The 26,759-nt window shown below is 42.7% G+C and overlaps 1 protein-coding gene across 5 annotated transcripts; it reads left to right on the forward strand.

The window, feature by feature from the left end:
- Positions 1-908: 908 nt before the first annotated feature.
- NUCKS1 (nuclear casein kinase and cyclin dependent kinase substrate 1) lies at positions 909-18,624 on the forward strand. 5 transcript variants are annotated; one of them, XR_008440506.1, is made up of 9 exons: positions 909-1,151; positions 11,141-11,190; positions 12,237-12,342; positions 13,441-13,496; positions 13,791-13,943; positions 14,174-14,326; positions 15,159-15,308; positions 15,947-17,771; positions 17,827-18,624. XR_008440506.1 is itself a non-coding variant. In XM_053997977.1 (8 exons), exons 1-8 carry the CDS (start codon positions 1,135-1,137, stop codon positions 16,144-16,146), a joined length of 885 nt encoding a protein of 294 aa, XP_053853952.1. In that variant the 5' UTR covers positions 909-1,134; the 3' UTR covers positions 16,147-18,624. The 5 variants fall into 5 exon arrangements, 2 of the variants coding, with proteins under 2 accessions (XP_053853952.1, XP_053853953.1); XR_008440507.1 differs by having other exon boundaries at positions 15,947-17,704; positions 17,772-18,624; XR_008440508.1 differs by having other exon boundaries at positions 15,947-17,567; positions 17,637-18,624.
- The last annotated feature ends 8,135 nt before the right edge of the window (positions 18,625-26,759 follow it).

The raw sequence follows: 26,759 nt of genomic DNA on the forward strand, positions 1-26,759 counted from the left end.
TGGCATTTCTCCTCCAAATCTGACCCTGTTTGTATCGTCAAACCTTCTCCTCACAGTTCCCAATGTGTAAAAAATGGGATTTAAATGCTGTTTTTACTGAAATGGAGGGGTGAAGCTCCAAAGCAAAGCAAAAGTGAGTTGCTGTGGCAGAAGCTGCCATTTTAATGACTGTGTAATAAATTTAATTTTTTTCTTGGTTAAAGCATCCCCTTTTCTAACCAAAATGAGTCATTTTGGGATTTCTGGGGAGTTCAAAGAGCAAAAAAAAAATCCAAAATCTTCATCGGACTTTGCATGAATTGTGCGTGTACTTAACTGCTGACTCGCACAGGGAGAAGTGGCGGTGGTGACATCAGTGCTGCTGTCAAAATCTGCCGCTGAGACCGATTTTTTGCATTTCTTCATAATAAAAATTAACGACTCTGAACCCGCGCCCGGGGCCGCGTTTTCCCTCCAAAACCGCGCCGGGCCCGCGCGGCGAATCTGCGCCTCGGGCCTTGAGGCGCCGCAGCGCCGCGAGAAATTGCCGGAGAAACGGGAAAAAATTCCAGCGTGGCGCCGGTGACGGAGAGACGCGGCGGGCGCGGCGGGAGGGGCGGGACGGGGCGCGGCGGGGCCGCGGCGGCACCGGGAGCCCGTGGCGAATCTGCCGCCGGGGCTCCGCCGCGTGCGGGCCGCGCTGCCCGCCCTCCCCGCGGGGACAGCGGGCGGGCCCTGCGCGCCGTGATGGTTCGAACGAGCCAATGGGGCGCGGGCTCTCGCGGCCTCCGACCAATCGGCGGCGGAGGGGGGCGTGGCCGGCGGGGTCGGCGGCACCGCCCCCCCGCTCGCATCCTCTCGGCGGGGCGAGCGCGACCATTTTGCGGGGGGGAGCGGCGGGAGCGGGACCGGCGCCGACACCGGCACCGCCACCGGGATCAGGCAGCGACACCGGGACCGGCGCCGGGATCGGGATCGGGGAGCGGCACCGGGGGCGGCGGCGGCGCCTGACGGGGGAGCGGCGGCTCCGCAGGCGCGGCCTGAGGCGCTGGGCCCAGCGCTCCCGCTCGCTCCGGGCGGCCTCGGCGGCCGCGGCGGCCTCAGCGTCCCCGTTTGCTCCGCGCCCGGCCCCGCGCGGCCCGAAGCGCCGGGAAGATGTCGCGGCCCGTCAGGTGAGTCCCGGCGGCGCCGCTCCCGCCGCCGCTGCCGGGCCGGCCCCGCGCAGGGCAGGCCGCGCTCAGGCCGTGCCGATTTCTCCTCTATTTCCCCTTGTTTTCCCCCCTGCTCACTTGGCACGGCCACCGCGGCGAGCACCGCGCCGCTCGCCCGGGCCCGGGCCCCGCGGCGGGGCGGCCCCGCGGCCGCTGTCCCACATTTTGTAACGGGGAAAAGGGGATTTTTTTTTTTTTTTTTTTTCGCCGCCGCCGCCGCCGCCGTGACCCACTTGGCGCGGGGCGGGCGCTGCTCTCGCCGCGATCCGCGGCCCCCTCCGGGCGGCGGGGCCGGGCCGAGCACGCTGCCGGGGGAGGGGACGCGGTGCCATCCGGCGAGGGTCCGGGGCACGGGGGCTGTGCATGGGGAACCACGCGTAGGGGAGGAGCCGGCAGGAGCCGCCCCCTCGGTGCGAGCGCCGCTGCCACACGCCCTGCTCCGCCCGGCCGCGGGCTGCGCGCTCCGGGCTCGCCTTCCCGCTGCTGTTCGCCCCCTTTTCTTCTCCTCTCCGAGCCTTCGGCAGCCGGGCTGTGCGTGCCCGAGGTGCGTCTGGGGTTGGTGGCTTGGGTTGAGCGGTGCTGGAGCGCCGGGTGGGCTTGGTGGGGTGGGAAGGAGCGTGGTGGCTTCGGGGATGTGCGGCACGGGGAAGCGGTGCCCGAGGGAAGGGCTGGAGCTGTGTCAGGGGGGTATTTGGGAAAGTATTTGGGATATTCCTTTCCCCAGAGGGTGCTGGGCGCTGCCCAGGCTCCCCAGGGAATGGGCACAGCCGCAGAGCTCCAGGAGCGTTTGGACAGCGCTGCCAGGGATGCCCAGGGTGGGATTTTGGGGTGTCTGTGCAAGGCAAGGAGCTGCACTGGATGGTCCTTGCGAGTCCAGTCCAGCTCGGGATATTTTGATTCCCTTGTGTCTCAAAGCTTTGCCAAGGAGGTGGCAAAAGAGTGAACTCGTGATTTAAGTTGCCTTTATAGCAAAGGTATGAAGTTTCCCACGGTGTTCTTCTCATGCGTTGGAATTTCTTCAGTCTCAAGTGACTGCTTGGAGTTTTATTCCCAGTTGGGGTTTTATTCCCAGCGAGCCCGGTCTGGGCTGTGGATGTTGGGTGTTTTGGCTAATTTAACTAAAAAGTACAAATGAATTGTGACAGTGATGCGTCTATGCACTTAGAGACGACAGCATTTGCATTTAAGCAATAGTTCTCATCATGCAGAATTTAAAATATAAATGGAACCCAGGACTGCTTTGCTAAGTAGGGGAGTGGCTCAGTGGTGGGTGAGCTGCCCAAATTAGTGGTGATGTGGCTCTGCTGCCTGAGGGGACACTTCAGTGTTGGAGGTTTGTTCCAGGTAAGGAAAGGCTGCTGTCTTTAAAAGCAGAGCTTCCGAGCTTGCTGGAATTAAGTATTTTTGCGAGGGTTTCAAAAAAATAATAATTAAAATAAAACACCTCTGTCCAGTCCTGGAGTGTTGTGGGAGGTCTGCCTGCTCTCAGCCTCGGCTGGCAGGCTCTGCTCTGCAGGAAAATGAACACCAAAGTCCAACAGGTTGGTTAGGAGCACAAAACCTCGTGGCACGTGGCAGGGTAGATGCAGCAGGCCCTTATCTCCCTGGGTTTAATTGCCCTTCCAGGGGAAAAAAGGTAAATATTCAGTGGCTGCTACATTTTATTGCTCTGCTAGCTAGAAAACCCTGCCTATAGATTCAAGTCCATTAATGAATTAATGCTGGAGTGAAGTTGTTTCTGCCTGTCTTTGCTGTTTTTTTGGTAAAATGGAAGCCTGGTGCAAGGTTCTTCATCAGAGTGAGATTTAGTGGTGAGAGAGTTCTCCTCTAGTCAGTGTCCTTTGAATTAATTGGTGATGTGTACACACCTGGAATACACAGGTACTGCTCTTGTCAGTGTTGAGAAGTTTGTGTTTTGGTCTTCTCCATCCTTCCAACCTTTGTTTATCCATCCTACTTCACAAAAGAGCTTTGTCATTCCTAACACATGGAATTTTCTCTTTGTTTTGTGATAATTTCATTTAATGGTTGTACATTTAATTCCTCACTTTGAATGCTTGCTGGTTTCTGGTGAATATGTGTGCACCTAAAGCAGTGAACTTCGTCAGATCCATCCTACAGCCCAACTTTTTACTCCACTTGTTGAGAAAATTGACCTGTGGCTGAGTCTGGCTGTTAATGTCAGTTCTTTAACACTAAGCAGTGTTAAAGTCCTGGCTATTTAGAGGCTTCATGTGCCTGGCACTGAGAGCCAGGTCCTTCCTGCACAGTTCCATTTCTCCTGGGTGGATAATGATGAGGTGTTCAGTGTTGTTAGAAAAAGGCAAGGAGTGAAAACGAAAGGAACCTGAAATTACTGACCTGCATCTCTTGTGTAACTCTCCTGAAGTTCTGCAAAGAGAGCTGGGGCTGCTTATAGGGATAAAACCAAATGAAATGAAATACTTGGAGCCACTGTGTTTTTCTGTATATGAACAGCATCAATTAATGTGTTTAAGGTCAGAATTTTGACTTCTGGTGCAGCTTTTCTTCTGCTTTTTCTCACTGGTCACTTTTACTTGCTGGTCTTCTCCTGCAGGCTTTGCAAATTGAGATGTTGTGGGCAGGGGTGGAAATCCCAGGGTTTTTTTGGTCATTCATTTTAAGCTTAAAGCCAGTTATGAATTTATCTCAGTGCTTCAAGGCTTTACATCCTTCATTTTTCTGGATTTGAGTCCCAGCCTGCTGTTGGCACTGCAGTGGAAGGGTGAAATTTTACTTGCAGGAGAAAAATAGATCTATGAAATATAACTTGTTGCCAGTGTTGTCACTGGGCAGTGTAATTAGAAATATTGTGATTGTGGAAAAGTGTCTGGGGGGTTGCAGGCAAGCAAGAGTTCCTTGGGGATTGGCACTTAATAAAATTGAGTGATGCTCTGTGGTCCAGAGGTAGATGAGTAAAAAGCTGATTCTTGCTCTCAGACTGAAGAGAAACAAAGAGAAGGTGGAGATACAAGAAAATTCAAAATACCAGGGTGGGGGAGTGAGCTGGGTGTTGTTTGGTTCCCCTCCTGCTCTGCATCATTTCTGTAGCAAGATCTCTAATTCTAGTCAGACTCAAATAGAGAATGAGCACAGGACTGCTTTAATTATTGCTGCTAATTATTGAATTGTTTTGTGGAGTTCAGAGTTGGGTGGATCCCTGAAAATCCTGCAGGTGCCACGAGCAGAGCCTGGCGTGGGGAGTCAGCCCAGACCCAGATCTGAGCTCTGTAGTGGGCATTTAATAGTTTTGATTTAATTTGAATCGTTTTAATTTAATTTGTCAGCGAGCATTGAATTGTTTTGTGGAGTTCAGAGTTGTGTGGATCCCTGAAAATCCTGCAGGTGCCACTCACCTCTCAGTGGTGGGTGCTGAGTCCAATTTTTAGCCAGATTAACCCCAAAGTGACGTGGTTTGGGTCCCTGACTGTCACCAGTGCCCTGTGCCACCTTCTGCTGGTGGTTTTAAATCAATGTTCTTGGAAAGCCCAAACCCAGCACTGCACATTGGCTTTGCACAGCTCCAAAAATCCCTGCAGGAAACACTTGGGGCTGGAATTTGTTTTTTTTTTTTTGTGTAGGAAAAAGGCACCAAAAAGTGTTTTTAGTGATAATATTGGTCTCACCTTTACCTGAAAGTGAAACCTGACTGAGCCAGCCCTGAGGGTCAGGAGGGGCTGGAGCTTTGCTCACAAATGCTGAGAATTTTTGGTTACATTGCTTAAATCAAGGCTGTGGTGAAAAAAAAAAACCTACAAAAACCTCAAGAACCATTTCATCTCCTTGCCTTTGCTCTATGGGATTGAGGGTGGGTTGGTTGTATTTGACCTAAACGTTCTTTTCAGTGCCTGGATTTTTGAAGCCTCCTTTTAGCAGGATTATATGTTGTGGGATTTTTCTTTTTTTTTTTTTTCATGTGGATTTTATCTGTGGGTTTTAATGCCTGTACAAATATCTGGGAATCTGTGCATTCCCTTTAAAAAAAAAAAAAACAAAACAAACTTTTCTATCTGATTGCAGGGCTGTGCTGATATTGATCTAAAAACTGAGGGTTTAGGGACTAAACTGAAGATGAGGTATGAAGATGACATTTTTTTCTCAGTTTTATGGGCATTTGGTGATCCTTTGACATGTTGATGTTGCATTTCATCTGTGCATTCCCCTAAAAAACCCCAAACTTTTCTATCTGATTGCAGGGCTGTGCTGATATTGATACAAAAACTGAGGGTTTAGGGACTAAACTGAAGATGACTTTTTTTTTTTTTTTCTCAGTTTTATGGGCATTTAGTGATCCTTTGACATGTTGATGTTGCTTTTCATAATTGCAAAATTGCATTTTGGCAGGCATCAAGTGCAGGTCGCAGGAATTTCTGGGCATTTCTGAGCTGTAGTTAAATTACTGGAGTAATTTCACCGAGTGCTTCAATCCCAACGCGTTTCCTCCTGTTTATTCCAAAAATATTGGACTGACAGCTGTTATGAAAAACTTCTCTCTGAACTTTTTACGTGCACGCTTTGTAACCTGAACCAGCAAGGAAATTACCTTCAAAATTTTCATTTCTGTTTCAAACCACGCTGCACAATGCCCCATCCCAGCCTGTCTTTTCATGCTCAGCCTAAGTGGATTTAAGAGGGAGTTGATTTTTGTGTCTGCCAGCAAAGAGAGAGAGGCTCTCCAGTGCCCCCAGCAGCTCCTTCTCCTGCCTCTTCCCTCCACTGAGCGTTTGTCTCACCTCGGTGTAGTCAACACTGCGGGCTCCGTGCAAACCCGGAGTTGGTTTTGCACAGCAGCTCCAAAGAAAGAAAGAAATAAATCAAACCTGGCTGGGCTCCAAGGGGTGAGCGAGGGGCTGGGAGTCAGGGGAAGGCAGGAGCAGCTTGGGTCTGTCTCAGCTTCTCTGCTGCTGTTGCAGATTTATTTGCAGCTTTTTCTCCTCAGTGCAGGGATTCCTTCTTTACTCCACCCTGCAAGATAAGATAATGCAAGCCTCACTTCTGATTCCTTCTGAAACAACGATTTTTAATTTATTTTTAAATACAATTATCACTTTCTGCAAGGAATCAGCTTCACTTCTGATTCCTTCTGGAACAATTTTAATTTTTTTAAATACAAATATCACTTTCTGCAAGGAATCAGCTTCACTTCTGATTCCTTCTGAAACAATTCTTAATTTTTTAAAATACAAATATCACTTTCTGCAAGGAATCAGCTTCACTTCTGATTCCTTCTGAAACAACGATTTTTAATTTATTTTTAAATACAATTATCACTTTCTGCAAGGAATTAGCTTAACTTCTGATTCCTTCTGAAACAATTTTAATTTTTTTAAATACAAATATCACTTTCTGCAAGGAATCAGCTTCACTTTTGATTCCTTCTGAAACAATGGTTTTTAATTGCTTTTTAAATACAAAATAATTTTTTTTGTTTAAATACAAAACTCTTGATTTTTTTCACCCAGTTTATGCTGTCACAGGAAAAAATCTAAATACTTGTTGCATCAAATCAACACTTCTTATGTAATAACTTTATTATTCTTCTGATGCTTATCAGAATAAAATCTTTCCACTTGGTTTCTTCTTTTCATTTTGGTCTCTTTTGAAACAATGATTTTTAATTTTAATTTTTTTTTTTTTTTTTAACACAAGTATCCCTCTGTGCTGAGCACGTGAGGAAAGGTGAGCAGGGTTTTCTGGGGATGGGGAAGGGAAGTTTTTGGTCAAGGTGCCAATTTCTGGGAATGCTGTGCCACTGTCACATTCCCAATTCCTGATTTTATGTCTCTGAAGGAAGCAAGGTGGAAAAAAATGCCATTTCCATCTTGTTCAGTCGCTCAGTGATGTCTAAAAGCGTTGTTTACATGTGGAAATTCTGCTTTTTTCCACCCCATTTCTGCTTGCACAGGAAAAAAATACTTGAGACATAAATACTTTTACTCAATACTTGATGCATAAAAACAGATTTCTTATTTAATAATTATTCTTCTGATGCTTATGAGAATAAAATTCACATTTTCACTCATGAGGTGGGTCAGGAGACAACCTTCAGGAAGGCTCCTTGTTGGAATAAATCACAAATTGCCAATCATTTGTCCCTAAAGTGGAATTTGGCCACGCTCCCACGGGGAGGAGTGCCCAGCGCAGGGGCTGTTGGACCTGGCCCCTCTGCAGAGCTTGGCTGGGATCCAGCCTGTACAAATCTTCTCTTCATTTGCCTTTTTGGGGGTTTTTTAAGGGATTGGTTTCACTTTTTGGCTTTTAATTTTCTTTAAGAAATTTGGGCTGAAATAAAACCAATTTTGCTCCTGAATCCTCTGTAAGCCATGAGTTAGAGATGCTCAGGAGGGCAACTGAAACTTGATTTACCTGTACAAATCTTGTCTTCCTTTCATTTGCCTTTTTGGTATTTTTGGGGTGTTTTTTAAGGGATTGGTTTCACTTTTTGGCTTTTAATTTTCTTTAAGAAATTTGGGCTGAAATAAAACCAGTTTTGCTCCTGAATCCTCTGTAAACCCTGAGTTAGAGGTGCTCAGGAGGGCAACTTATTAATTTTGTCTTTTTTGGGATTTTTTTTTTAAGGGGTTGGTTTCATTTTTTGGCTTTTAATTTTCTTTAAGAAGTTTGGGTTGATATAAAATAATTTTGCTCCTGCATCCTTCTCTAAGCCATGAGTTTGAGGTGCTTGTACAGGAGAGGAACTTATTAATTTCTTGGTATTTTTGGGGTGTTTTTTAAGGGATTGGTTTCATTTTTTGGCTTTTAATTTTCTTTAAGAGCTTTGGGTTGAAATAAAACCAATTTTTCTCCTGCATCCTTCTGTAAGCCATGAGTTAGAGGTGCTCAGGAGGGCAACTGAAACTTGATTTACCTGTACAAATGTTGTCTTCCTTTCATTTGCTTTTTTGGTATTTTTGGGGTATTTTTTAAGGGATTGGTTTAATTTTTTGTTTTTAAATTTCTTTAAGAGCTTTGGGCTGAAATAAAACCAATTTTGCTCCTGCATCCTTCTGTAAGCCGTGAGTTTGAGGTGCTTGTACAGGAGAGGAACTTATTAATTTATTGGTATTTTTGGGGTGTTTTTTAAGGGATTGGTTTCACTTTTTGGCTTTTAATTTTCTTTAAGAAGTTTGGGTTGAAATAAAACCAATTTTGCTCCTGCATCCTTCTCTAAGCCGTGAGTTAGAGATGCTCAGGAGAGCAACTGAAACTTGATTTACCTGTACAAATCTTGTCTTCCTTTCATTTGCTTTTTTGGTATTTTTGGGGTATTTTTAAGGGATTGGTTTCATTTTTTGGCTTTTAATTTTCTATAAGAAGTTTGGGTTGAAATAAAACCAATTTTGCTCCTGAATCCTCTGTAAGCCATGAGTTAGAGGTGCTCAGGAGAGCAACTTATTAATTTTATTTGTCTTTTTGGGGATTTTTTTTAAGGGATTGGTTTCATTTTTTGGCTTTTAATTTTCTTTAAGAAGTTTGGGTTGATATAAAATAATTTTGCTCCTGCATCCTTCTCTAAGCCATGAGTTTGAGGTGCTTGTACAGGAGAGGAACTTATTAATTTATTGGTATTTTTAGGATGTTTTTGAGGGATTGGTTTCATTTTTTGGCTTTTAATTTTCTTTAAGAAATTTGGGCTGAAATAAAACCAATTTTGCTCCTGAATCCTCCGTAAGCCATGAGTTAGAGGTGCTCAGGAGGGCAACTTATTAATTTTGTCTTTTTTGGGATTTTTTTTTTTAAGGGGTTGGTTTCATTTTTTGGTTTTTAAATTTCTTTAAGAAGTTTGGGTTGAAATAAAACCAATTTTGCTCCTGAATCCTCTGTAAGCCATGAGTTAGAGATGCTCAGGAGAGCAACTTAAACTTGATTTACCTGTACAAATCTTGTCTTCCTTTCATTTGCTTTTTTGGTATTTTGGGGTATTTTTAAGGGATTGGTTTCATTTTTTGGCTTTTAATTTTCTTTAAGAGCTTTGGGCTGAAATAAAACCAGTTTTGCTCCTGAATCCTCTGTAAGCCATGAGTTAGAGGTGCTTGTACAGGAGAGGAACTTATTAATTTATTGGTATTTTTGGGGTGTTTTTTAAGGGATTGGTTTCATTTTTTGGCTTTTAATTTTCTATAAGAAGTCTGGGTTGATATAAAATAATTTTGCTCCTGCATCCTTCTGTAAGCCATGAGTCAGAGGTGCTCAGGAGGGCAACTTATTAATTTTATTTGCCTTATTGGTATTTTTGGGGTGTTTTTTGAGGGATTGGTTTCATTTTTTGGCTTTTAAATTTCTTTAAGAGCTTTGGGTTGAAATAAAACCAATTTTGCTCCTGCATCCTTCTCTAAGCCATGAGTTAGAGGTGCTCAACTTAAACTTGATTTTAGATGGATCAGCAGATTTGGGTTGTCTTTGAACTGAGTTTATCAGCAATTAATTAATGATAATTCATTAACTGACAGTGAATGCAGCTGAATTTGGGGAGCTGAGTGTGAATTAATCTCTATTTCCAGCTCCTCCCAGCCCCTGTCAGTCCTTCCAGGAGGTGTTTGGAGTTGGAGTTTGAGGCATTTTCAGCTGAAATTTAATTGAATTTGTGGCTGTCTTGGTTTCCTTTGGTCGCTGTTTTATAGGGCAGTTATTTTGTCAATAAAAGAGCTGGGATTTGGTATTTTGTCAAAAAAAAAAGAGCTGGGATTTGATATTTTGTCAAAAAAAAATGAGCTGGGATTTGATATTTTGTCAGAAAAAGTGCTGGGATTTGATATTTTGTCAAAAAAAAGGTTGGGATTTGATATTTTGTCAATAGAACAGCTGGGATTTGATATTTTGTAAAAAAAAAAAAGAGTTGGGATTTGATATTTTGTCAAAAAAGAGTTGGGATTTGATATTTTGTCAAAAAACAGCTGGGATTTGATATTTTGTCAATAGAACAGCTGGATTTTGATATTTTGTCAAAAAAAAAAAGAGCTGGGATTTGATATTTTGTCAATAGAACAGCTGGGATTTGATATTTTATCAAAAAAAAAAGAGCTGGGATTTGATATTTTGTCAAAAAAAAAAGAGTTGGGATTTGATATTTTGTCAAAAAAAGAGCTGGGATTTGATATTTTGTCAATAGAACAGCTGGGATTTGATATTTTGTCAATAGAACAGCTGGATTTTGATATTTTGTCAGAAAAAGAGTTGGGATTTGATATTTTGTCAAAAAAAAAAAGAGCTGGGATTTGATATTTTGTCAATAAAAGAGCTGGGATTTGATATTTTGTCAATAGAACAGCTGGGATTTGATATTTTGTCAAAAAAAAAGGTTGGGATTTGATATTTTGTCAAAAAAAAGGTTGGGATTTGATATTTTGTCAAAAAAAAGGTTGGGATTTGATATTTTGTCAATAGAACAGCTGGGATTTGATGGACAAGGTGCTGATAAAATAACCAACAATTCCATTTTGGAGGTTTCAGTGAGTTCAAGAAGAAGATTGGATTTTGTTGACTTCCAGATCAGTGTAACTCATTCAAAAAGCTCCTGCAAACCCCAATAAAAACTTCAAATGCTTTAAAAACAGGGATCACATGGGAAAATAAAAATTGGAGGAGAAGGTGTGACAGCAGGCGAGCTGTGAGAAGCAGAAATTCCAGAAGGAGCAGTTTAGAAATGTTTGATTTATAATCTTTGTGTATTTATCAAAAAGAACGTTCACATTCTGAGACTGCAATCCAGATTATTGGAAAACCTCCTCAGGAAAATGCCATTTATGCTTTAAAGTACTTTGTGTTCACTGGTGACTGCAGAGGTGGAGGTGAATTATCCCAAGTTTTCTTGGGATGTTTTTGGGCTACAAATGCAGCACTGGAAACAAGGATGTGGCATTTCTTGTTCCTTCAAGCTTTAGTAGCTGTGAAATGATGAATTCCTAATTTTTTCTTCTGCTTTTTAACAGGAACAGGAAGGTGGTCGATTACTCCCAGTTTCAGGAATCAGATGATGCTGGTAAATGACTTTTTTTTCCCTTAATCTCCTTGGGCTGGAGCAGCTCGTTATGGCCTTGCATATTAATTGTTCTGCTTCTAATCACATCTTCAACTCCAGCTCCAAGGAGTTTGTGTTCTTCACAGCCTGAACTGTTAATAAGTATTTGAAAATGTAATCATTCTCATATGTTTTGTATTAAACAAACAATGGTGGTAGAAATATTCTTATTTAATGCTGGTATTGTTGTAGTGCCTGGAGGCTGTTGGCAGCAATGCCTTCCTTGCTCTGTGTTATGTTCTGGGGCAGAGGCTCCTTGATGCCACTTTTTTCCACTGGAAAAGATGTTTTCCATTTATTTTATAGCTCCAGTTGAGCCCACATTAACAGGCATTTGGGGGGGGGATTGCAGCTAAAAAAAAAAATCTCATCTGTGTGAATTAACAGAATAGTGCTGGGTTGCATTTGGAAGAAATGTAATCTCTGAATTAAAATTCTGGATCCCTTTTCTAAAAAAAAAAAAAAATTAATCTGTGAATTAACAGGAATTTTCTGGAATATATTCTGAGTTCTTGGAAGATAAACTCAATGCTAAGGTTGCACTGATAATTAAAATGAGACAAATCTGCACAATTCTTAATTATAATGGTTTTATTCATTAAATAAGGTATTGTGTAATAGTTGTAAGGAGTTCTGCTGAAAACTCCTATTTAATTAAATAACATCCTTTATCCTATCACAGGAAATAGGGTGTGCTGTTAGAATCATGTAGAAATAGATGTGGATGTTAATTTTTAATAAGTTTATATCATAACAAAATGTAAAATAAATCCTGTGTCCTCTTGTGAGGTTTTTTTTTGTGTTTCCCTGGGTGAGACTTGACTGTACAGAACATTTTCATGGTGCTGTTGGCAGAAGAGAAGCTCACATCAGTGCTTTAAGCCAGGACTTTGCTTCCACCAAAGTTTTTTTGAAATTTTATGAAGCTTTTCTTTTTGAAATGCTCGGTTTGAGGAGAGCACTTGGCTGGGAATGAGTTTGATCCCAACCCATTTTGTCCTGTCCAGATGATGATTATGGAAGAGATTCAGGTCCCCCATCCAAGAAAATCCGTTCGTCTCCCCGAGAGGCTAAAAACAAGAGGAGATCTGGGAAGAATTCTCAGGAGGACAGGTAAAAAAAAAAAAAAACAGCTTTTCATCTCTTGGCAGCACTGCTCAGAGCCTTGTCCTGTGTGTGGGGAGCAGCATCTTCCAAGAGCACTGGAATTCCAGGGAGATTGGGAGCTCGCTCAGGGCTGAGACCCTGAGGTGGCTTCTCCGTGATGGGAGCAGAGCAGAAGCCGGGTGTGGAACATTTGTCAGCGCTGCTCCATCACTGCAGCAGCTCCAGAGGCAGCTGCACTGGCAGGGACGGGGATCCAGGGCTGCATCCTCAGGAGGGTCAGGGCCAGCAGCAGCTCCTGCCCCGCCTTCTGCAGCCTCTCAGAGCATCCCTGTGCTGCCAGGGGTGGGGTGGCACTGAGGGCAGGGGACATTTGGAAGTTTTGTGGCTCTTTGTTCCTCGTTTTGGGTAATTATAAACACAGAACTTGGTTTGGGAGCTGAGTTGCTCCAGCAGCCTCAGTGCTGCCCTAGTGCAAGGTGAAGTTTTCCTGTAGAATTTCCATTTTGCAGTCCCCAAATGATGGCCATGAGACCTTTGAAATAAGTTTTTTGTTTTCATGACAGATTTCGGTTTCAGGGATGGAGGTTTTGCCAAGTGATTCTTGTTCTGTCACCCCAAGGTGTCTTTTATTTTCCAAATGAATCAAATGATCAAATCATTTGAGAAAGCTTAGGGCAGACACGTGCCAGTTAAGAGCAAGATGCACAGAATGGAATCTAAACAATGACCTAAAGACAAGTGCTGACTAAAAATCTATTAATGATAAATCTTTATTTCATTTATAGACTGTATATAAACCATCAAAATTGTAACTAAACTGGAAGCCATGTGGATTGTGGGTTGGTTTGAGAGTGAAGGGCATGGTTCACCTCAATCTGATTATTTCCTGCCTGGTTTAAGTTTTTCTGTGATTCAGAGTTTGAACATTATCTTCCCAACCATGATAACTCCACAGACAGCTGAGCTATCCTGAAGTATGTCCAGGAAAAGTGAAAATTCTCAGCCTGGACATCAGTTTGCTCTTTAAAAGTTATTTTCCACACAAGAATGACTGAAATCAAAGTTGAGACAAGCTCTAAGCCTTTGTCCTTCTCTCATTTGCAGTGAGGATTCAGAAGACAAAGATGTGAAGACTAAGAAAGATGATTCACACTCAGCAGGTAACTGATAGCATTGTACTGATTGTGTATTTAAATCATGTCTCTTCACACCTGCGAGAGTTGCAGGAGGAGGATTTGAGACAGAAATGAAATAATTCTCATTTCTTTTAAGTCATATGTTGCCTCTGCTGCTGTTACTTCCCACACTGGTTTGGGATAATGCTTTTTTTTTGTGTGTAATGTGATGGTCCTATCCACTTCTGGAGACAAATTTTATAGATGTGTTGATCCCTTCCCTGCAGCTTTTGTCCAGAATGATCCAAGAAACTTCATCTTGGTGCCTTTTCCTTGCAGATGAAGATTTTGGCAGCGAAGACGATGACGTAGGAGCTGACGATGGCAAAGCCGACAGCGACTACGAGAGCTCTCAAAAAAGCAAAAAAGGAAAGAAGGCTAAACCAGACAAGAATAAGAGAGCAGCCTCCAAATCCAGGAAAAGGCCTGCAGGTAAAAAAAAAAAAAAAAAAAAGAGGAAAAAAGTTATTTTGCAATGAAAATGCTGCAGAGGATCTTTGGGTGAGTAAGGAAGGTGTTGATGAGGTTGAATTGTCCTCACAGTAACTCAGTGAATGTTTTAACCCCCTGATAAATGCCCTGCCCCTGTTTTGCCCACGTGCTGCCTCGTGGCAGGAGCTCTCTGCTCTGTACTCAGCCCAGTTTGGGGCCTTTTCCTGCAGAGGACAGCGAGGATGAGAAGGAAGATCACAAAAACGTTCGTCAGCAGCGGCAGGCGGCGTCCAAAGCAGCCTCCAAACAGCGGGAGATGCTCATGGATGATGTGGGGAGTGAGGAGGAAGAGCAAGAGGATGATGAGGCACAGTTCCAGGAGAGTGAGTAAATGGGATTGGAAAAAGGCACAGCAAAAGAGACACAGTTTACTTTCTGGCTGGGACACTGAGGACAGAAATTGTGCTCCTCAGTAACTTCATTTTTACTGTGTATCTGCTCAAGTCGGGTTTTCACAGCTGGAATTTGTGCTCCAAGTTTGCAGTAAAGGTGTGTCCTACAAAATTTGTCTTCACAAGTGGGTAAATCAGCTGATCCCTTCCCTGCAGTTTTTATCCAGAATGAGATTTAAGTCATCAAGTACTTAAATTATATAGATGTGGCTGTGACAACTTTCTGTAACTTGAAAGTTGGAATCTGTCACGAATTTGCACCACTTACTGTTCCTGCATGCTTGGTTGGTCGTGGACAGTGGGAGATAAGGCAGTGCTTCAAAACTGCTTTGGAGTTTTTGGAGTCAAAAGTTTCTAAGGTTCAATGACAGATTTCAGGAAAGCATTAAATAATTGAAGAGTTCCCTCAGGGAATCTGGAAGAATCTGTGAGACAAGAAGCTTCATCTTGGTGCCTTTTCCTTGCAGATGAAGATTTTTTTTTTCCAGGGATTTGAGTTGTGTGTTTTCCAGGGATGTGAGTTATGTATTTTCCAGGGATCTATTTCTTTGTAAGCAGCCCTAAAGGATAATTGTAAACATCTCAATGCTTTTTGCTGTCCTGTGGTATTGCTGATGTAAAAACCCAGTCAGATTTTGTACCACAGCAGATGAATGGAAGCCCACAAGGTCTCAGAGTCTGTGTCCACAATTTAACTGGCAAATCTCAGCTGTATCTTTCACTTTTTTTTCCCAAAAAAACTGAAATTTCCTTATGCTCCCAGCAGATTCAGGAAGTGATGAAGACTTCCTCATGGAAGATGATGATGACAGTGACTATGGCAGTTCAAAAAAGAAAAACAAGAAGGTCTCCAAGAAATCCAAGCCAGAGAGGAAAGAAAAGAAAATGCCCAAGCCCAGGCTAAAGGCTACAGGTGAGTCTGTGCAATGCAAGTTTCTCAGTTTAAAACCCAGATTTTCTTTTTGCTGCAGAAGCTTGGTTGAATTCTTGGGGTCACAGACATCCACAGAAATGTTGGAAGGGCCAAAATGCCATGATTTAAAGCAGCAGGATGGAATCATGAGCTGGCTTTAATTCTTCCTTTAGGGGTTGATGTGGTGTCTGTGTCTTGATGGTAAAAACTCGTGGTATTGAAAACCTTCCCTGCTGAGGTGCTGCATTCTGACTTTGTGTGTCTCACAGCCAAGTAATACCAATTTGTGGCTTTGTTTGGGACTTTGTGATGTTGTCAGGGTGGGGAAATGTGAACCAGAGGAAAAGTGGGTGCATTTCTGCAGGAAATTCCAAATGGTAACAGCAATGTGTGTTCTGCTTTGACAAGAGCTGTGTCCATTTCTGATGTCACATCCAGCAATTAGCCAGGACCTGGCTAATTAAACAGCTTTGAAATCTGATTTAGATTTAAAAGATTGCTCTTCACTTCAGCTTTGCTAATTGGGAGTGCTAAAAACATTGTGGTCAAACTGCTGCTGAATGACTTTGAAATCCCATTTACTGTGAGTTTTCCTGCCTTTGCTGCTGCTGAGTTTTACAAGGTTTTTCTTTTTCCAGTGACCCCCAGCCCAGTGAAAGGCAAAGGGAAGGCAGGTCGCCCCACAGCTTCCAAGGCAACAAAAGAAAAGACCCCATCCCCCAAAGAAGAGGATGAAGAGCCTGAAAGTCCCCCAGAAAAGAAAAAATCAGCCAGCCCTCCACCAGAAAAGTCAGGGGATGAGGGATCTGAAGATGAAGCACCCTCTGGTGAAGATTAAAATGGCAGTTGAGGAAAATCTTTGTTTAAAAAAAAAAAGAGGAAAAAAAAAAAAAGAAAAAGGAAAAGAAAACAATACTTAGGGGTAGAACACGGTTTTGGCTGTGGCTTGACTCATGGGCTTTGAATGCTGTCTTTACTTTCAGCTGTTTAATACAGTGTATTCTTTTTTAATAAGAGGAAACCCTTCTACAGTCATATTTTGAAGTCAATGTTCTCTGTTGGCCATTCCGTTCTCCCTCCCCTGCCAAATCTGAAAAGCCATTTAAGACAAATTAACAGACCATTCAATATTTTATTTTTTTTTTCAAGGGATACTGCAGTTGTGAAGCAATAAGGTTTGAGACTGATCTGTGGAAAGCATACTTACAAATCCTTAAGTAGAATAGATTTTTCCCAGTGCTGGTAAGAGCTGTTTAAAACTATTATTCTGTATTTGAAATATATGGAAAAAAAAAAAAATAATGAGCCTCTGCTTTAACAGACTTTGAGACGAGTTCACTCTCAGCAAAAATGTAGTTGTTCTAATTCCAGTGGAGGAGGATGGAACCCAGGGAGGAATCCTGTGTTTCTTGGATTCAGGCACGTTTTTCATGGAAAACAATCAAGAAACTCGGAGATGCTCCAGTGTCTTTGATTTAAAAAACACCCTCCAGTGAGGATGGGAGATCTTTTGTCTGTGCTGGATAGAAAACTGTTCTGCTGTAGGCAAATTGCAGCTCATTCCAGAGAAATTCAGATATTCAACCTACAGCCTTCCCATATCCACTCACCCTTCTTTTATTCCTTCTGTAGAGGGGCAGAACAGGGAAGAGAAATAGCAAAATCACTTTTAAAACTGTTTTCCATTGGGTACCGTGGAAAATGTTTATATTACAGATTTTTTCCAAGGAAAAAAAAAAAAACAACAACAAAAAAACCCCAACAGATAATGTAAAATGAAATTCTTCAGCTTTTGGGGCGAGGGATGTCCTTTTGTGGGTGTGACAGAGGATTCCTGTAGTGCTCTGGTCACCTGAGATCCCATGAGTCAGGCTGGAGTGTTGCTCTTCCCTCCCTGCCTCCCTCCTGCTGTCCTGTGGGATTTGTGGGATCTGCTCCTCACCCTTCCTGTGGGATTTGTGGGGTCAGCTCCTCACCCTTCCTGTGGGATTTGTGGGGTCAGCTCCTCACCCTTCCTGTGTGGTCTGAGGGATCTGTTCCCCTCCTGCCTGTGGGATCTGCTCCTCTCCCCTGCCTCTGGGTTCTGCTCCCATCCTGCCTGTGGGATTTTCTCCTCACCCATCCTGTAGGATCTGCTCCCACCCCTCCTGTGGGATCCTGTGGGATCAGTTCCCAGGTTCCTGTGGGATCAGCTCCCAGTTCCTGTGGGATCATGGGATCAGCTCCCAGTTCCTGAGGGCTCTGTGGGATCAGCTCCCAGTTCCTGTGGGATCTGTGGGATCAGCTCCCAGTTCCTGTGGGATCAGCTCCCAGTTCCTGTGGGATCAGCTCCCAGTTCCTGTGGGATCTCTGGGATCAGCTCCCAGTTCCTGTGGGATCTGTGGGATCAGCTCCCAGTTCCTGTGGGATCAGCTCCCAGTTCCTGTGGGATCAGCTCCCAGTTCCTGTGGGATCAGTTCCCAGGTTCCTGTGGGATCAGCTCCCAGTTCCTGTGGGATCCTGTGGGATCAGCTCCCAGTTCCTGTGGGATCTCTGGGATCAGCTCCCAGTTCCTGAGGGATCTCTGGGATCAGCTCCCAGTTCCTGTGGGATCAGCTCCCAGTTCCTGTGGGATCAGCTCCCAGTTCCTGTGGGCCCTGGGGCTGGCAGCCGCTGCCCTCAGCCTGTCCCTGGCAGCGCAGGACACTCGAGGTGTGTGCTGCCATTTTAATGTGCTTTTATCCAAGCAGCCATATCCTTCCCCTAACGTTTTTATTTTCTGAACTTCATGAAACTCCACAAACCTCGCTTTCCACACCCTCAGACAGTTTTCTACCGCGTTTGTTGGTGGAAACATTGAAAACTGGACCTGCCATTTTTATTTTTATTTTAATTTTTTTTCCTTAAACCCTCTGTGCTTCTGTCCGTTGCTCACCTTCTCTTCCAGCTGACAAGCTTTGCATCCTTCTTGTTTTTTTGGTTTTTATTTTTTTTGTCACAGAACTCCCCATTTTGTAACCAGCCTCTCGAAGGTAACATAAGGCAGCTAAATAATGAGTTGGGATTTCTGGTGGCAGCAGATTCAGAATCCTGTTTGGGATTTTGGGGAGTTCCTAGAGGTGATACACTAAATATAATCAGGAAAGAGCCTGAATCCAATTCAGGTGGGGAATGGAATATTCCTCCAGCAGCTGAGTGATTGTCCTGTGTGATTCCCTGGATTTTATTGAGGCTGGTAAATTCCTTTACCTTATAAAAATTGAAGTTCTCTAACGTTCTTGACTCTCATGGAACTACTGTTGCAGTTACAATAAAGATGATGTTGTTTCATTGTAAATCTTACTTTTATTTTTTTACAATAGTTTGATTTTTAATTTTTTTTTTTTTCCAGAACAGCATCAGGCTGCAGGGAAATCCCACTGGATTGCAGGGAGAGCAGAAATTCCCTCAGCTCCTTGGGTAATGCTGGGAAAATAAATGGCCACATTTTCAAAACAAAAACCATTTGGGGGTAGCAAACACTTGTGCAAATCTCTGGTTCCCAGAGCTGTTCCCCTGCAGTCCAAACTGTTTCAAGCTGCTCTTCTCCATTGGGTTCTTGAGGTTTTCTTTTAATTCAAGTGTACAAGGAGAACTCTGGGGGATCTGGTTCTTCACCTGCCACACCTGATGTTTTCTGAAGTGTAATTTGTGCATCTCACCTCAAATATATTTTTTGGTTGGTTCTTTTTTTTTTTTTAAGAAAGGTTAAGGCAGTGAAACATTTTTCTGTTGTTTCAGGCAGTTTTTGGATTGTTTTATCCTGGCAGCTTTGGCCCTTTATTCCCCAGAACTGTTCTGCTTTCTCACACGTTCATTTCTGATGGGTTGGAGGCTGCTCCTTTCTGAGTGTCCCACAGCCCAAACACCATGAAAATCCCTGATTTTCAGCAGTTTGTAACTTTTTCTAACCCTGCTTTGCTGATTGGTACAAACACTGAGCCCTAATGGTCTCTGTTAAAAATACAGCAATTTCACTTTTTTTACAGACAGGAGAAAGTTGTCAAGGTGAATATTTTGTATTATTTTGAATATTTTTATTTTCACATACATCATTTTTCAGCAGCACCAGACTTCACCTTTTTAAATGCCCATGGGAATTAATTTGTATTGAACATTCTGGAAGGAAAGGTGGGAAAATGCCTTTCTTTAGGAGCACCATGAGATTTTTATGGAGCAGGAAGTTTCATTCACAGGAGGAGGAGGCTTTGAAAAGATTCACTGTCCCACAGCTGTAATCCAGGAGCATTTGCAGAGAGGTAAAATGGATTTATTCCAAAATTCAGTCAGTCTCCAGCCTTGCCCTGGCCTTGCTTTTAGAATTTCAGAACTTCCATGCTGTCCCTGAATCCACACCAGCACCTCCAGCTCTGGTTTCTGCCAACATCCTGCCTTGAGCTTGTCAAAATCAGTTGAAATCTGCAATTTCAGCCGGGATTTTGTGCTAAAAAATGGTTCAGTTCCAGGGGGGTCAGTAGGAGAATGACAACTGTGCTGAGTTAAGGGGGTCAGGAGGGGCTTGAGAATGGGGCAGCTGAGGAGCTTTTGGTCAGTTTTAATTTCCTCAAGGCAGAGAGAGTGAGGGGAGAGAAGCAGCACCACCAGGGCAGTGCAAAAATCTGGAATTCCTGGTTTTTTTTCCTTTTTTTTTCTTTTTTTAATATATATTCCCTCCACTGATAACCACAAAGGTACAAGAGCCACTGAGGCAGCCAGGTGAGAGAGAGGGAGGGAAGGAATCTGTACCATGCTGGAAGCTTTTGGAGCTGTAGGAAAAAAACAAACAAAAAATGAAACAAACAAAAAACAAACAAACAAACCTGGTGCTTTGCTTTTCTGTCCTTTTGTTCGTGAAGTGTTTATTTTTCTAACAGATCCTAGCGTTGAACACACGGTTCCTAAAAGCTACAAACTGATGCAGGAGTTTTGGTATTTGGTGGAGAATTCATTCATCTGTTGCAGGGGGAGGAGATGGACGCAGGGTGGCATTTAGGGTGGGTGGGTTTGGGGGGGTTGCTGTCACATCTGTCCGTGGGAAGGAGAAATTCTGTGTGCATCTGACCCAGCAGAGCATTTCCCCCCAGCTTTGAGTGTTTCCCTGCAGTTTTAGGAGGCTTCAGTCCCAGTGCTGACGGGACAGCAGCAACACTAACGCTTTGTTCTGCTTGTCCAGGAGGGTTTTGGGGCTTTTTTGAGCCCGTCAGAGCAGGGAGAGCCAGCAGTGCCCTTCAGAGACCTCCCCAAGCCCAGCCTAGCTCTGAATCCAATCCCAGCCTTCCCACTTCCGTAGCTGAATGTGTTTTCACGGAACTCTTGCTGTCAAACCGTGACTCTTTGTGGGGTGCAGCCCAGCCCTGCCCGGCGCTGGCCGTGTCCCCGTGCCAGCCCCAGCATGCTCAGTGTGACTGCAAAGCACCCGTGTGCAAACGCTCTGTACAGTGGGGCCAGGGTTTTTTATATATATATTTTGGGATGTGGGGTGGGGGGGAGGGAGGAGGGTGGGTGGAGATCCTGAAATCAGCTTAAGCCAGACTTAAATGTGTGTAAAAACCCCCAAAATCTTCGGTGTGTGAGTGCGCGAGCGGGAGTGTCTGACACCCTTTGTGTTCTCAGCATTTGTGAGGTTTTACTTTTTTTTTTTTTCTTCCCCCTCCCCTTTCCTGCAGAAGCAATTGTTACAAAAAAAAAAAAAAATTAATTGTAAATAAGAGCTACGTAATTTTTTTTTTGTTGTTGTTTGCCATCGTGTCACAGCAAACCCTGAGTGAGCAGAAGGTGGAGGAGACTGGCAGCATTTTCTGGTATGCAATGAATATTTTGTCTCGAGTATCTGCAATCCCCTGGTGAGCTTTTGGAAGAAAAAAAAAAAACAAGGAAAAAAAAAAATAATTCAGGCTCTTTGCAGTTCCCCTCCCTGTCCTTTTTAATTTTTATTATTATTTTTTGTTTAATTTCAAAAGCAGGAAAAAGGGGCAGCTGCAAACAGTCGTCGCTGTGGGGTTAGGAACTCTTGACAACACTGAGATCTAGCATGGTACTAGGAGTTAAGTCTGAATGTAACATTAATGCTTTATTTAAAATTAAAAACAAAACAAACACTTTTTTTTTTTGTTTTTTTTTGTTTTTTTTAAGGGGTTGAAGTGAACATGACTGTTGACCATGTTCGTGAATTTCTAGATGCAAACATTCATTGGTAGAATCGTGTGATGGTCTTTTGTGCTAATTAATTTGACATATTCCGAGTCTCTGTATGTACCTGCAAAGAAAGAAAAACAAACAAAAAAAAAATATATAACAAAAACCCTGCTTTGCTTTGATTGAAAAAGGGTTCCTGGGACTGCATACCTGCTCCTGAGCTCTGTTTTAAATATGTGTATCCTTCGCTTGTATTTTGTATTAAAAAAAAGAACCACGAGGAAAAAAAATGAACCCTTTATTGTTCAGCATGTTGGAATTGTGTCCCCTCTTTTATTTTTCTCCTTTTTGGAATATATTAAGCAACTCATTCTTCTGTATCTTTTATTTTCTTTTGTAAACTTTTTGGTTTTGTTTAAAAATGGCTTTATAAAAGGGCTTTTATAACCCATGAACACGACTGGTGTCATTTTTCTGCTGCTCCAAGGGGGATCATCCTGTGAGAGGTAAAAAGTGTTCATCTTCCAGGAGCTCAGACTTTTGGGGTGAATTCCTTGGAATTCTCTGAGGAGGGAAAACCAGCTTTGGGCCAGGTATGACTTTACATCATTGCTTGAGAACGGGGAAGAATGATATATATATATATATATTTGAAATATTTATATATATATATATTTGAAATATTTATATATATATATTTGAAATATATATAGATGAAATATATATGAAATATGAAATATATATATAAAAAATATATATTTATGAATATAATATATAGGAAATAAATATACCAATATATATATGAAATTGACGGGGAAGAATGAAAGAATCCAGAAAATTGTGCTTTCCCCAGCCTCTCCTGGAGTTCCAAATTGAGATTTTAAGATCCAAAACCAATTTGAGGGAGAGATGAGAGGAGGGACAAAGCCCTTGGGATGTCACCTTCCCCTCCAGGAGCTTCCCCTGGTGAGTCCCAGCAGATGGGAAACTTTTTTTTTATGGAAAAATTCATCAAGAATTTGGGATAAATCATTTTTGGCTGTTGTCACGGCAACCACGGGCAGGGCTTGGCCCGGCCCCAGGTGCTCTCTCCACGCTCCGGAGGTCACGCAGGGAATTTCTCCTTTGACAAATCCCTTGGGACAGTTTCCATCGCATTTCCTGCAGCTCCCGGGGCGGATTTTTCCCGATTTTGGGATTTTGATGCGAGGCCGTGCCCGCGCTGGGCCAGCAGGGGGCGCTGCGAGGGCGAGCTGGAACCTCTGGGATGGGATGGAATTTAGGGCCCAGGGAAAATATCTTCGTTTGTTTTGAGGGGTTTGGATTTTTAGGGATTTTGGGATGGGTTCGAGTTTATTAAAGTGTGAAATAGATAATAATAGATAACAATAAATAATAGATAATAGATAATAAATAATAATAGATAATAAATAGATAAAATAGATAATAAAGAATAGGAAATTTGTTATATATACTTTGTTATAGGATAATAAATGATAGTATTGTTTGTTATATCTGTGTGAAATAGATAATAAAGGATAGCATAATTTGTTATATTTAGTTTGATATAAGATAATTTTTAATAGTTTGTTATATCTGTTTGTGTGAAATAGATAATAAAGAATAGGATAATTTGTTATAAGTTTATTACAAGAGGTTCCACCTCCTCCCTCTCTGTGAGGGCGAGCTGGAACCTCTGGAATGTGCTGGAATTTAGGGCACAGGGAAAATATCTTCGTTTGTTTTGAGGGGTTTGGATTTTTAGGGGATTTTGGGATGGGTTCGAGTTTATTAAAGTGTGAAATAGATAATAATAGATAACTCATAATAAATAATACATAAAAATAGATAATAAAGAAGAGGATAATTTGTTATATATACTTTGTTATAGGATAATAAATGATAGTATAGTTTGTAATATCCGTGTGAAATAGATAATAAAGAATAGCATAATTTGTTATATTTAGTTTGATATAAGATAAATTTTTAATAGTTTGTTCTGTTTGTGTGAAATAGATAATAAAGAATAGGATAATTTGTTATATTTAGTTTGTTATAAGATAATTTTTAATAGTTTGTTCTATCTGTGTGAAATAGATAATAAAGAATAGGATAATTTGTTATAAGTTTGTTGTAAGAGGTTCCACCTTGCCCTCCCAGAGAGGGAGGAGCTGGAACCTCTGGAATGGGATGAGAACCTCTGGGATGTGCTGGAATTTTGGGCACAGGGAAGATTTCTTTGTTTGTTTTGAGGGGTTTGGATTTTTAGAGAGGTATTGGTTTTAACTTCTCTTTATGGAGAGGGTTTTTAAGATTTTGGTATAGATTTGAGTTTAAAAGTTTATTAGTTTAGAGTTTATTAGAGTTTATCTATCTTATCTGTGAGATAGATAATAAAGAATATTATAGTTTGTTATAAGGTAAGAAATTGAAATTTTAAGATTTTTTAGTATAGAAGTAGATAAGAAACAATAAAAAATTTCAAGCGTTATCTCAAGCTGCTGTTTCCTCATCTGCTCCATTTTCTGCAGTGTTAGTGACACATTCTGCTTTCTGCTTTCTATCCAAAAGTTGCCTCACATTCCCTGTGGGCTCACGAATCTTGATCAGGACCTGGGCTTTTATTTCATTTATCTTTTCTTTTTCAGGTTTCTGTTAGGGCAGCTCACAGCTCCAGCAGCATCACATTTCCTGTGTCACCCTCTCCTTTCTCCTGCAGCGTTTCCAGCTCAGGTCTTGGCCGTGGGAGAAGATTTTTGGGTTTTGTTATCAACAGCTGCCTCCCCTGACCACAGGGCTCTCTTGGTTTCCCTCCTTACAACGCTGTTCAGATACTTTTGATTAATTGCAATTGTTTGAGCCTGAGAACTTCTGTTTTCCTCCTCTCAAGACCAAGCCAGTACTGAATTTTTTTTTTTTTCTTTTTAAAGTCTCTGTTTGGAGTTCTGGTGGGGTTTTTTTTTAAGCTAAGTGGTTTTCTGAATGTTTTATGAATGTGAGATTATTGTGGTGTTTCTGCTTTGCTTCCTGAGAAATGAGTGAGGGAATAATTTGTCTATAATTCAATTTACCACACTAAGCTGTCATTTCTTTTTCCCTAACTGACCCTATTTTTATTTTTTTTTCCTTAATTTCACTTCACTGCTGATTATGACACTGGATTTGAAGAAGCTTCTGTTCCCAGGAATGCTTCAGGCCAATAATTTTAAATTAATAACACATTTCTCAGAGGCAGAGCAGGTCTCACATTTGGAAGTGGCTCAGTTCTTTCATTCCCATTAAAATGGTTTTACACCTTTAAATAAAACCACTGAAGTGACTTTGAAACATTTCCCCCATTTCCTTCTTTTGGACAGCAAGGTGCCAGAAGGAAAAAGAAAATCTCCTTGGGTGCAAATCCTTGGGTTCTCACTCTTGAATCTCCTTTTCCCCACACCACCAAGGGCTTTTAAGTGTAAAAAAGACCAAGTTTCACAACTTCTTACCTTTATATTGCATTTTCCCAAGTGAGTTAAATGCAAACAAGAATGTTCTTAATTATGTTCTTAAGCAGTGGGGCTAGATAAGACTCTTCATACACCTGAGACATAAGGGAGAAGCCTGGGTTTTGTTGGTTTTGTTGGTTTTGTTTTTAATAGAATCTATAATAGACAAATTGGAGTTGCTTGGGGTTTGGTTTTGTTGGTTTTTTTTTATTTTTTTTTTTTTTTTGTGTTTTGTTTTGGTTTTTTTTTTTTTTTTTTTTTTTTTTTTATTGTTAAATTTTTTTAAGAGATAAGCAGATGTTTCAGGGAGAGCAGGAATACAGAGATTGAAGAATTTTTCAAGAAATACACTTGAAAGGAAGTGAGAGAGATTCTGTCCTGAGACTGGGAAATGAGACTCTTCTGTAATGGGCCTGGGTCAGCCTGGCAAAGGCAGATCATTAAATGCTGGCTCAGGGGAGCCGGCTGGAAATTTGTTTATTTCCAGAAATGCCTCCTCAGCCCGCTCTGAACTCAGGGATTCTGCCTGGCCCTGCTTGGGTCTCTGTGAGGGCAGAACCTGTGAAATCCTGGGAGAAGAGCCCCAAAATCCTGGAATTATTTGGGGTGGAGGGACCTTAAAGCTCATCCATGGGCGGGGACATCTCCCACTGCCCCAGGCTGCTCCAGCCTGGCCTGGGCCGCTGCCAGGGGTGGGACAGCCACAGATTCCCTGGGAATTTGCAGGCTGGGAATGTCAGGAGTCCTGAAATTGGGATTTTTTTTTATGGAATCCTGGAATGGTTTGGGTTGGAAGATCTCAAGGATCATCCCATTCCCAGCCCTGCCCTGGGCACGGACACTTCCCATGATCCCAGGGTGCTCCAGAGCCCGTCCAGCCCTGGGGACTGCCCGGGATCCAGGGGCAGCCACGGATTCCCTGGGAATTCCAGGGAAGGATTTATTCCCAAAATCCCATCCAAAGCAGCCCAGGGAACCCTGGAATGAGTTGGGTTGGAAGGGATCACCCAATCCCATGGGCAGGGACAGCTCTCACTATCCCAGGGTGCAATTTTACCAATTTTACCCATTTTATTCACTTTATCCACTCTCCAACCTGGCCTGGGACACTGCCAGGGATGGAGCAGCCCCAGCTCCTCTGGAATTCCCTCCCAGGGAAGGATTTATTCCCAAAATCCCATCCAAAGCAGCCCAGGGAACCCTGAATGGGTTGGGTTGGAAGGGATCATCCAATCCCATGGGCAGGGACAGCTCTCACTATCCCAGGGTGCCATTTTATCTTTTCATCTGTTTGATCCATTTTATCCATTTTATCCATTTTATTCTTTTTATTCACTGTTCAACCTGGCCTGGGACACTCCCAGGATGGAGCAGCCACGAATTCCCTGGAAAATCTATTCCAGTGCTGCAGCTGGACCCTGAGAGAGTCTGGGGAGGGAAATCCTACCCTGAGCCCTGGCTAGAGGAGAGAGAATTCCCAACTCAGCCTTGCCTCCCCAGGGCTGGGAAGAGCAGCATGGGAATTGGGGAATTTGGGAATTCCTCCCTCTGCACCTCCAGTTCAAACCCAACCAGGAAGAGGCCAGGCCTGTGATCTGCACTAATTAAAAGAAACAAAAAAATTCCCAAGGTTTTCAGTGCTGGGAGGCATCGCTGCCACCAGAACAAAGAGCCAGGCTTCAAACCCGGGCCTGGTGGAGCTGGCAGGGTTGGCAGAGCAACTGTTGGCACAACAGGCTTGAGAAATAAAACAAAATTAAAGCTGCCACCTCCTTTTCCTCACTGATCCTGCAGAATTCCTCAAAGCTGCCTT

Source organism: Vidua macroura, chromosome 24 (genome assembly GCF_024509145.1).
Source record: "Vidua macroura isolate BioBank_ID:100142 chromosome 24, ASM2450914v1, whole genome shotgun sequence".
Lineage (NCBI taxonomy): Eukaryota > Metazoa > Chordata > Aves > Passeriformes > Viduidae > Vidua > Vidua macroura.

What these genes read in the sequence shown, in the direction of transcription:
- NUCKS1 (XM_053997977.1), top strand. An exon ending in ATCCAGGAAAAGGCCTGCAG is followed by an intron (nt 13,944 to 14,173) that starts GTAAAAAAAAAA and finishes CTTTTCCTGCAG; the next exon opens with AGGACAGCGAGGATGAGAAG. An exon ending in TGAGGCACAGTTCCAGGAGA is followed by an intron (nt 14,327 to 15,158) that starts GTGAGTAAATGG and finishes TTATGCTCCCAG; the next exon opens with CAGATTCAGGAAGTGATGAA.